Source organism: Oncorhynchus clarkii, chromosome 7 (genome assembly GCF_045791955.1).
Source record: "Oncorhynchus clarkii lewisi isolate Uvic-CL-2024 chromosome 7, UVic_Ocla_1.0, whole genome shotgun sequence".
Taxonomy (NCBI): Eukaryota; Metazoa; Chordata; class Actinopteri; order Salmoniformes; family Salmonidae; genus Oncorhynchus; species Oncorhynchus clarkii.
In genome coordinates this window covers 41,775,020-41,787,077 of record NC_092153.1, presented here as the reverse complement: position 1 = coordinate 41,787,077, position 12,058 = coordinate 41,775,020, and the positions used below count along the sequence as shown (strand labels likewise).

General features: G+C 39.8%; 1 protein-coding gene across 1 annotated transcript; it reads left to right on the top strand.

Moving 5' to 3' along the window:
- Window positions 1–1,624: 1,624 nt before the first annotated feature.
- On the top strand, window positions 1,625–7,162 carry LOC139413324 (migration and invasion inhibitory protein). Its single transcript, XM_071160545.1, has 9 exons — window positions 1,625–2,221; window positions 2,347–2,567; window positions 3,271–3,373; window positions 3,486–3,597; window positions 3,758–3,837; window positions 3,957–4,083; window positions 4,239–4,335; window positions 4,550–4,687; window positions 4,827–7,162. Exons 1-9 carry the CDS (start codon window positions 1,903–1,905, stop codon window positions 4,959–4,961), a joined length of 1,332 nt encoding a protein of 443 aa, XP_071016646.1. The 5' UTR covers window positions 1,625–1,902; the 3' UTR covers window positions 4,962–7,162.
- Window positions 7,163–12,058: the final 4,896 nt, after the last annotated feature.

Genomic DNA, 12,058 nt, shown 5'->3' with positions numbered 1-12,058 from the left:
AAAAATAACAGTAGCTGCATTTGTTGAAGCTGTTTTCTATTGACATTTATTTGGACACATTCATAACAATGAGATAATGAGACGCTATTTTGCCTGGCATAGAAAATATGTTGTTCAGAGGAGCTATCCAACGCCACAGCTAACACAATCACTTCAAACTGAATATGAAAATACTGCAAACTAGCAGCACTTCGTTTCGTTTCACCTTTTTCAATTTGTATATATCCATAAAAATGATGCCAGCTGATTCATGATTTCGACTGGCTGAGAAACGCTGTGTCTCGTCCCGACTCCTGACAAGTTCATTACTATGGTACAGCAGGAGATCGAATTTGAATATTGAAACAATGTTGCAAATGTCGGAGAAACAGACAGCAACGTTTATACAAATCTCCGCTGTTGAAACTAAATGTTAGTCTAAAAGAAATGTGAGATAGAGAGGAAGATCACGTTTATATATTGTCTGGCTGGGCTGATGAGACAGTGGACCAAGCAGGCAGATGGAACATAGTAAATATGCAGTTTAACGTCATAGATTTACCCGGTGGTAATTTGTGGAATAGACACCTGCTGGAATACCGTTTTTAACCGATCAGCATTCAGGATTAGACCCACTGATTGTATATAACATGTTACAGACAATCTGTAGGGGGATAATATAATTGACTGGGGCATCATGTGTTATGTCACTCCTTGTCATTTTAATTACATATGGAATCCTAACTTCCTGACAGATCACATAGGTTTAAAAAACTAAATGTGTATTATATTATTTGATTACGTTCTCAGACCTAATGCTGCGTTTAGTTTCAAGTGGGGAGGTGGTAATTACCAGTGAAGTGAAGTCGTAAATCCCAATTGGATGCATTCGTGTGTTTGAACTCACCGAGAAACGCAGATTGGCTAATGGTCACACTGCATCAACCATAAACTAAGTAAATATTACAGCGATCACGCTTGTAAACAAATTATAGCGTTCAAAAACCATATTAATAGATAGCTTTATATAAAATGTTTTGTTGTTGCATGACTGTCGAAAAGGCTGTTATAGAGGTAATTTCCTTAGTAGGTGATGTCAGAGACTACTAGCATGTTGGAAAAATAGGAGCTCAGGGATGATATACGAGTTCAATTAAATTCAATTGACTTTATTGACATGGCAAGTTCATTATTACTTACATTGTCAAAGTATACATATAGAAAATTAAAATATATACACGATTTAAATATATACGAGTTTATATACGAGTTTCCCACTTGCTACCAGTTGGGGGGCGTTCCCAGTCGTGAGTGATTAATACAACCTTCCCACCTGGTCATGAATGCAGAATTAGACCTAATCTTCAAACCACAGAACCAGTTTGCATCACAATAGTGTCTCCTTTCTCCTGAAGTGTACACTCGTTCACTACTTTCCACAAGTAGCATGGAGGGAGTTTCCACAATATTTATTGTACCAGTATTTCCTATCAAATCAGTGATGGGAAGTGCTCAAGTTGACACTTTGGGAGTAGGTAGAGATAATTGGGACGTAAAACAGTTGTTTTCTTCAGTACTGTGTGTTTGTTTCTTTAAAACGGTTGCGTGTTGCATTATGGGTGAGGTGACTAACATCACATTAGCCAATCAAATGGCTTGTATACGTTGTTATGGAGTTAAAGTCAAACTGAAAACATAGAAGACTGATCAAACTTGGATTATGTTTGTTTATAAATTATTGAACATATATGATATATTTTAAAACTTGTATGAAATAGCCAGCGAATTTTCAAAAAATATGTATCTTCTGAATTGGCCAAGACTGGCTCTTTGCTCTTAACGTAAGGTTGCTTTTGGTCTAGCTAGCTACATTAGCTTAGTAGCTAGATATCTAACGTTAGCCAGCCCTCTGTTCAGAAGCGAATGGCCTCGCCCGAACGGTTGAGTGCATTGCGAGAGCGCAACAAATACTTGTTGATGCAATTGAGGCACCAAACCGAAAGTTTGTTGACTATCACCGGCAGCAAAGGAAGCTTGGATAATGATTCAAACCGGACAGTACAAAACAACACAACGAAAAAGCCAGGTCAGAATAAAGAAAAAAGTCCCCATACAGAGAACATGGTGACCCTGATAGATGGCGACTTAGGCACTGCTAGGTCTGCTCTCAGCAAACCTACTGTACAGTTCAAGGAGAGAGACGACACGGAAACACAGGCAACAGCACCACTGAGAACTGAAGGTAGGTAACCTTAACAAGCTAGATATGCCAATGAAATGCAAAGGAACTGCTGACAGACTAATATTGGCATATCAGTCACACAATAAGATTTCCATAGAAATAATGCTGAACCCATTTTTCCTCAGGTGAGGCAGTAGAATCTGTGAATGTCACCCTCTGTCAGACCTCTACACCATACCTTGTCACGGGAACCAAGCTTAAACCAGGCCAAGCTACAGAACACTCTACTGTTTACACAGGATTTCTTCAAGACCAAGGCAAAGGCCGTCCTGCAACTCTTGTCAGATCACTGGATATTAGGAGGCCCTATACCAGTCCTATTTACTATAATCAGGAGAATGAACAGGTGAGCAAAGTAAAAAGGGAGAAGGGAAATGTTGTTATTGCACAAGTGGTGTAAGGACAGTTCTGTTAAAAAAAAGTTGTTACTGTAGTAATTACCCTATTACTACCATAGATAATATATAAAGAAAGGTTACTTTAGCAATACACGGGTATATCATCTCCAACTAGATGGCACTGTATTATCAAAGCGAGGCAGTTCAACCACAGATAGAACAATGAGCCAGATGTTTACCAGAATTATAGCATCCTGTTGGCATTTCCACTCACCACCAAATATGGTGATGAGAGGAAGCCCAGTGGCCGGCTGTGGGAGAAGATGGATGCCGACAAAATTAAAATGTTACAAACAGTTTTAAAAGTTTTTAAAAATTGCTTCGTTTAGAAGGAATGCAAGTGAAAATTTAGTTATTGCATATTTCACAGAGTAGGCATTCCCTAACAGAAGAATGCAATATATATGCTAGAACGCGCCAATAGGATCAAACTAGCTCGTGCTTGGCTCTGCCCACCTCCTTGTTCAGCCCATTATGATTAATTTCCTCCCATTGGAAACGACAGGCTGTGGCCCATCTTGGGTTAGTTATAAAAAATATTTGTTACAACTGCTTGATCTACCATTGCACTCACTGCTGTGTTTTTATTGAGCAACACATTTCACCTTTAATAGTCTCATTAAAAATGTTGCCCTCTGCTTGTGTCCATAGAGGGAGGTGGGTAAATTCACATTCCAATCCTCTGGACTGGAGCAAACATCAGCCTCCGACAGACAGCGTCTGCAGCCTTTACTGGGCTATGACTGGATAGCAGGTATGCCAAGAAATGAGTTATATACAGAAATTAAGCTAACCCAACCAGTTTATTGTGGTAGCAGCCAAAATGTTACTCTATATGAAATTGATACTGTTTTCTCCTCCCGTAGGGATTGTGGATGCAGAAAACTCCTTGACAGAGCACTCGGAGCAGTTCTTCAGTGATCTGCGCACTTTCCGACAGGTCAACAGAGATGAGTGTGTCCACAGCCAACAAGCAGGGCAAGTGCATTCACTTAATGTAATATATTTTTTCTTGAGCTGTGAATCGGATTTGGGTATAGAGTATTTTTAACCAAAAGTTCAGACTGTAAGAGGGCTATTACTGTTATAGATAATAATTCTTATTTAATGAATGACTGTTGATTTACCCTCCTCACAGATTATCTGAAGAGGACCTTTCACCCCCACCATTGTCAATAGAGAAGGAAGACCAACAGCACACCATGGACACTCACCAGTGTATGAGAAACCATAGCAAGCTTTTGGATTAGACCTACATAATGTCACTATTGCTTACTGAAGAAGAGACCCTGAATATTATACTGTACTGTCTGATTCGGTTTCTCCTTGTTGTCTAGGTACGTTCTGTTACAGGATCAACAGCCGACTGTTCCCAACCCCGTTGGATTCTCAGGAGTCGTGCCCTGTGTGTAAGAAGCCCAAATACAAAATCCCCCACACTGCGGCTGAGCCAGCCTTTATCAGGTGAGACCACTCATCCGCCTGGTGCCACTTTTCATCTCACTCATCCTCAAATTCTACTGAAGTGAAGTCCATTACAAACCAGGATGGTGTTTTATTACCATCCCGTTATAACACTTGTCCTCGTCATAAAGAATATGCTTTTGTTTCTGTCCCAGGGTCAGCATCCCGCGCTCCACACTGTTGCCAGCATACAAGTACAAAGCCCATCGGAGGTGTAGCTTCGACCCCTCCGACAGCCTGGGTCTACCATCGGTGAGTGTGGCATGTTAATAAGAGAAGACTACATCTCTCCACACAATGTGGTTTTGACATTGAAACACACTCCTCAATCATTTGAATTATACTGTTCTGTTATCATCTTGCTTTGTCATCTTGCTCATTCTCATTGCTTATCATAGTTCGCCCAAAAACTTTAAGGTTTTAGTTGTAGTTGTATCACAAGCCTTTGATTTGATGTTCCCTACAGCACTGTCTGTCAGGCTGGTCTAACACAGTCCCCAGCGCTGGGCCCCAGCTCAGCAGCCTGGATCTGAGGAGCTCTGTGGACACGAAGGCGGCAAGCTGTGGCGTCCTCTCTGCACAGCCACAGTCTAAGAAGTTTCTGGTGAGCCATTGCAAGATGAAAGAAAACATATCACAGGTCTTGGTGGCCATTGCAAAGATGTCTGTGTCTTAACATGTGTTTGTTTGGCATACTGGTATGTGTGGATCTGGTTGATTGGTTTTCTGTTTTTTTTCCTCAGGATTTCTCAGTGTCCAGAGTGTCTGGCAGTCAGCGTTCTGACCAGCTGCTTGACGTGTCTCGTTTGGCCCGCTACCGTTTCCAGCGCCTGCCTGCCAACAGCAAACCACACAGCCCGTCCTACCCTGTGTTCTGACAACCTAACAGCACTATAAAACCTGTGTAGTATTATGATTTCATCTTTTTACATGAATGAAATCTTTAATAATGATGACGAATTAACCCTCAGCAGTTTTAACGTAGGATTATCATTGTGCCTATTGAATCATTAATGTATCGTAATTTTCTATCATACAGTTATATAATGTGTTAAGTGCTTGATTTTCATTTTGATGAGGTACAGATTTTTATTAAAGGTGCAATATGCAGAACTCGCTCCGCCATTTCCTGGTTGCTAAAATTCTAATAGTTTATGTGATAAAACAAGCAATTTATAGTGTAGATAATCATTTCACAGCGGTTTAAAGGGTTTGGTTATTTAAAATATATTGTATTTTCAGCTGTTTGAAGCTGGTGTACAAACCCGAAAGTAAAAGATACAAGAAATGGAAGCATAGAACACACTGCAACTTTTAAGATTGGTACCGAGATAATACGATGTAATTTGCTTAAATAGTATTACCATCAATTTACTTAATTTCCATTGTTAGGGTCGATAAATGAAATTAGATTTCACCTTGTTCTTTTTTAATGAATGCATGTTGATGTCTTTAGGGATTTGTGGTGGTGATGATTGTGATGATTTCTTGGGCTTCAGAGGGACAAATAGCGAACATTAGTGTATGTGTTGTGCATACCTTAGAAACAATTTGACTTGACTCATTATAAAATTTATAAATTGACAGACGGGAAGTCCCTTGTTTGAATAATCTTAAAAAGAAAACCTTGCGCCTTTCCTTGAACTGTTCCTAGGCCGTCATTGTAAATAAGAATTTGTTCTTAACTGACTTGCCTAGTTAAATTAAAAATAAATTACAAATCAGACATGATTGCATAGACCGAAGCTATGGAGGTAGGGGTTTGCCTTTTATCACAAAATTGGATAAGGAATTATGTTTTAAAATCAACATTAAGGTATTTTTTGTTGTTAAGATATTCAAGTCTATATCAGAGAAGTGTTTTTGTTGATGCAGCCAGCCTCTAGTGCTGTTAATTCGTCACCACCTACAGGTAACTGTCAATATAAAGGAAACACCAACCTAGTGTCTTACATGCTGACCGCTAGGGCCACCACGAGCCGCCAGAACAGCCTCAATGTGTCTTGGCATAGATTCTACAAGTCTTTTTTTATTATTTATTCAATTGGAGAGATTTGAAACTATTCTTCCACAACAAATTCTATAATTCGTTTTTTTGTTGATGGAAAACGCTGTCTCAGAGAAGCGTATCGGCCGGGGACTCGTTGGACAGCGCGAATTTGGCGTGGGAGGCTGTGAAAAAGTTAAACGTTTCCCAACTTTATCCACCAGCGGCGACCGCTAGGCGATGATCAATCATATCGAGTGGTTCCCATGGCGAATTAGAGGCTATGCGACCCAAGCTGGATACTTTCTTCAGCAAAGATGGCTGACAAAAATACTGGTATGGAAGTGAATGTAAGGAATTATAACGCCATAACGAATCACGTAAAAGAAAAATACAGTTGAGAGGAATATGTTAGTTAATATTAGAGACAAACGATTATGTATATTTTTTGGTCATAAAGTCAATTTACGAAAATCGCTATTTATCAAACTAGCTGACTAGCTAACATTAGCCAGCTTTATGGGTGTTGTAACATGAGTTTGAAATTGTAATTCTGTTTGTTTAATGTTTTAGGGACTCATGAAACAACCAGCAAACCACGCTGTCGTCTTGTGAAACAGTGGATGTAAAGAATGTAGCTGGCTAAAACATTTATCTCAAATTGAATGTTTAATTTTGTAAGCTTGCCTTGCTGATGTTTGCCATTCAATGCATCTGAACTAAAGTAGCTAGCTAACTATTTTCTTGCTTATTGTGCAGTGGAGAATAAAAATACCTGTATGCCTGTGGATGTGTAGCTAGCTATGTAGCCGATCTGTGTATGGACTCTAAAACGTTTGGTATACATGTTAGTTCAGAACCTAGCTATGAACCTCAGCTATCATAGACAGTTGTATCAACTTCAGAACAGTCTGAATGACATTAATGAAGCCTATGGATTGAGTAGAATGTAATATAACTTTGCGCCAACGATGAAAGGCGTATATACATGTAGTTTTGACCATGCATGAGATCCCCACATTGTAGCCTGTAAATGTAATCTATTCACTGATCATGTACTCTAGATTGGCAAATAAAGGTGCAGTTCAGGTATGTCTGTGAGATTCTTTTTCAGTCATGTACCAGGAGTATCAAATTCCAGTCTTTGAATGATGCTGTGTCTGCATGTATGTATTACAATTATACACTTCAACAGTGTTTACCAATCCTGGTCCTGGGACATCAATGGTTGCACATTGTAACTATGCAATAGACTAGAAACATGATTTAACTAGTTAAAGGCTGATTTGTAATTCATATATACGTAAATAATAATTTAAAAAACAGTACACTACACTTCCCATTCATCATGTAAATTCTCTAAAAACCGGTTCATCTCAATATCTAATTTCATTCCTCTGCATTGATCTGATAAACACAGGATAGGTGTAGTATTTCATCAAATGGAAGGAGTTCATTTCAACCAGTAGAGAATGTGAAACGCTTTATTGAAAGAAGTTCATTATCCAAGGGTTATAAATACATTATGAATTATAAATATTATAATTGTAATATATTGTAAATACAAGTGCAATCTGCACTTCAAAGCACATCTGGTGTGCATTATAAAAACAGGAAGAAAGAGGGGGAGGCGAGAGAGGTGTAAAAGACAGAAAGGGAAAGAGGTAAGAACAGAGGAGCAATGAAGACAGCATATGATTAATGAATCACAGTGCTACCCTAATATTCTCTCAGTTCATCACAATTACATAATAGAGTTTCTAGCGGTGTCTCCTAACCAGCCTTGGGCTCCCAGTGGGCCCGAAGGTTATCTTAAGAGTGGGTTAGGTGGCGACGTTGGCATCCTCTTTCATCTCAAAACATACCTGCAGACAAGAGACAGATGGAGAGAGATAGAATTTTTTTTAAAACAAGGTTTAAACATGCTAACAGTGTCAGTCATCATAATCATCAGCAGGTGAAATGCAAAACTGACCTTGGATCATTAATTCTGGGACTACTACATCTCTATTTCAATATAAAGCATCTCTTTAATAATACTTCCTGTTGACCCAACCAAGTGACCTCTCACCTCTGATCATGCTGTGCCCTCTATGTAGCCAGTTCAGCTGCGGGAGGGGTTCACCAACACCTCTGATATAATCTAGAGGATTTAGGGAGAAAGGGATGAAGTGAAGGAGAGAGACTGTTATTGTGGAAATAATGTAGTTGAAGAGACAGTGTTCCAACAGGAATCTGTGTGTGTGACCTCACCTGGTGTCCACACTAAGCACAGACAGGAGGACAAACAATATAGGGTAGTTATAGAATGATGTGTCTTACTATTCTCCATGATTGGCCCTCTTGCCTATTTGAAGGTGGAAGGAGCCACAGTTATACACCTGAGCCTGCTTACTGCACAACACAATCCATCAATCAGATTGATACATGAGTGTGTAGGTGTGGGTTACAGGGTGTCTAATTGTTCTACATTTTTGTCAATATGGGTGACTTAAAATAGCCTGTTTTGTTTTTGTACAGACGTCACACCCTTACCTAAACAGCAATCTCACCTGAGAAGTAGAAATCAAAGGGAGAGAAACTGGGGATTGAATAACTGCAGTTGACATAGCTAAGTACAGTGGGGCAAAAAAGTATTTAGTCAACCACCAATTGTGCAAGTTCTCCCACTTAAAAAGATGAGAGAGGCCTGTAATTTTCATCATAGGTACACTTCAACTATGACAGACAAAATGAGAAAAGAAAATCCAGAAAATCACATTGTAGGATTTTTTTATGCATTTATTTGCAAATTATGGTCGAAAATAAGTATTTGGTCACCTACAAACAAGCAAGATTTCTGGCTCTCACAGACCTGTGACTTCTTCTTTAAGAGGCTCCTCTGTCCTCCACTCGTTACCTGTATTAATGGCACCTGTTTGAACTTGTTATCAGTATAAAAGACACCTGTCCACAACCTCAAACAGTCACACTCCAAACTCCACTATGGCCAAGACCAAAGAGTTGTCAAAGGACACCAGAAACAAAATTGTAGACCTGCACCAGGCTGGGAAGACTGAATCTGCAATAGGTAAGCAGCTTGGTTTGAAGAAATCAACTGTGGGAGCAATTATTAGGAAATTGAAGACATACAAGACCACTGATAATCTCCCTCGATCTGGGGCGCAAGATCTCACCCCGTTTTATTTAACAAATATTGACATGTGACGGGGTTGAGACTAGGGTGACAGGAATTAATACTGTAACAGGGTTGAAGAGACATCAGTTTCGATTTAAACAAGTTGAGTTTACTATCATACTACCTCCAAGATTTACCCCAAAACATTGCATTTCATTGTATGCAACCATGTAATAAGGACATTAGATATATTTAGAATACTCTGGGTTTTATTAACCAAACTGCAGTGAATATCGAAACAAATAAAAACCCATTAGGCACTAGGATACTTAATAACATTCAACAGGTTTCATCAGAAAAGTTCAACGTGTCAGCAAACTGTAGGAACATTTTCCAAGGGCATTTAGAATGCTAGAACAGCTGTAGCTACAGCGCTAATGTCAGCATGACTATCCTTCTCAGGAGAACCTTATTCATTCATGGGTTTCTTCCTGAGAGTCTGGCTCACACATCTCTCTCAACCTCCACTTGGTGGGATGTCACACGCCGTGGGGGTGGAATCATCTCAAGGACTTCATCAAACTGATACCAGTGGATGTCATCTCGAGGAGGCCAGAAAAATCGGTTTGGTCTTACACCATGCATACATCTCACTTGTACACTCATTTCATCCGTGCCGAGGATGATGCCTGGATAAAGGTCAGCATCATATTCCACTACACACCACTGTCCAAGAAGACCTGGATTTCCCCACTGGATTTCATCCACATGTTGTGGATTTTCCTCATTGGCTGGCTGTTCTGGAGCAGCCAGTACCTTCTGCCTGAAACTGAAGTGCTGTTTGTTAAAGCATGTACAGTTTAGGTCCTTTGTTGAACAAAGGCAGCTGACATCACGAGATATCAGCTCACCAGGAGAAAGGGTGATGACATGGTGTATTCTCATGGTGGAAGGCACAGCTTTTATCGGGCTTGGCATCATCTCCATCCCACGTTCAACATCGGTACTCTTCACAAAGAACACTTGCCCTGACCTTGAAGATCCTGGCTGTGGGGACTGCTCTGGAACATGATCTGGACTTTGTGGAGGAGTGGTCAAGTTCCTCAGTGCTCCTTTCCTCTCCTTGCTTCTTTTGTATGCAGCTCTCCACTGTTTACGCTGCTGACGCTGGTATCTCTCATTGAAATCACTTGCTTCATCCGAATGCTATACTATGGTTTGACCAGACCGGGTTATGTGTTGTGAAGCTAGCCACATAAAGGAATAGCCACAATAGTGGAATTTGCGGTTCGCCTTTAAAATAAAAGTCCCTCTTTGAAAGTGATGCAGAAGGTTAAAATTGGTGAAATCATGCCATGTTTAGACTTGATATTGTTAAACATGGTTGGAGTGTTGGAATGTGGAGCAATGAAATGGGGTATCAGTCTACTCGGTGACACCAAGAGAACACAACTGTGCGTAGTTTAAGGAAATATTAGCGTCGTAGCTCTTATTGCGGGACTTTGACTGTGGGAAATCACCTCCCCAGTCAGCCTATTGTGCGTATTGACATTCATATTGCACTATACAACCTTACCTAACGATTGGGGATCAATGAAATGGGGTATCGGCCTTCTCAGTACCTAAGTGCTTTTTTCCCAAAGTCCTCCAAGAGTTATCAGGCTCCAAAACATCCACGTTGAATTGTTTTTCCTCTGGAATAGTGTTCAATACACATGGTAGGTTGACTGGTACAATAAATGTGGCTCAATTCACAGTGGTTTCAGAGTCCTGCAATAAGAGCTATGACGCTAAGGTTTTCTTGGTGTCACTGAGTAGACTGATACCCCATGTCATTGATCTACTAATCCATCGGTTTAGGCTGTATAGTGAAATATGTATGACACCAATGCAATTCTAAAGTCTAATACATCCAGTGTGATTTCAACAGATTTTTGTCAAATTAACAAATTATTGTCTTTTGTTGAATTTATATAAGAACGTTCCAACCTCGTTTGCATGATCTATTCCATCATTGAATGATTCCACTATTTGTATTATTTGCATGACTTTCGTTGAGACTTTTATTTTGAAGACAAACCGTAAATTCCACGATTGTGGCTAATCCTTATTGTGGCTAGCTTCACATAGATGGGTCCGACCACCATTAATCAAATAATAACTGTTTATAAATATTTTAGACGATGACACTTAGCTAGATAGTTAGCTAGCTAACTATAGCTACCGAAACAGATTATGTCGTTTTGCTATGTTTTTGAGGACGAACTTTGTTTTCCTCCATCAGCTAGCTAGCTAGCTAGCTTTATTACCACCAGCACTTTACCAGCGTCATTATTATGTGACGTACAGTTTAAATTCGGGTCCTGATTGGTCCCAATAAGGATTAGCCAAAATAGTGGAATTTGCGGTTTGTCTTCAAAATAAAATATCTCAAACAGCGTTCTCTAATGAACCTTCTATGCACCTTTAAGACCGCTCTTTCAAAGTCACCGAGATCTCTTCTAGCCATGGTAGCCAAAATAGTGGGCAACTGGGCATTTTTATACAATTTCCCATTACCAGGGTTTTGTTAAGAAGGGATACAGCTTTTGTCGAAATGTACTTTTCATACCAGGTTTAGGAGAATTTATGCAGTAGGTTAGGATAATTGGGTTAAGGTTAGCGAAAATGCAAAAAACAACTTTTGACAACAACTGTATCCATCTAGACATGATGACCAATGACCATTTAAATTACATACGTCTGTCCACAAGAGATTACCAAAGGCGGAAGTGGCCAACAAGCGCGCTATATTTATCTGCTTCTTTATTGGACAACCCACTGATGACGTACCCCGCTAAACTCGAACATCAACAAAACTTCCGCTGCAT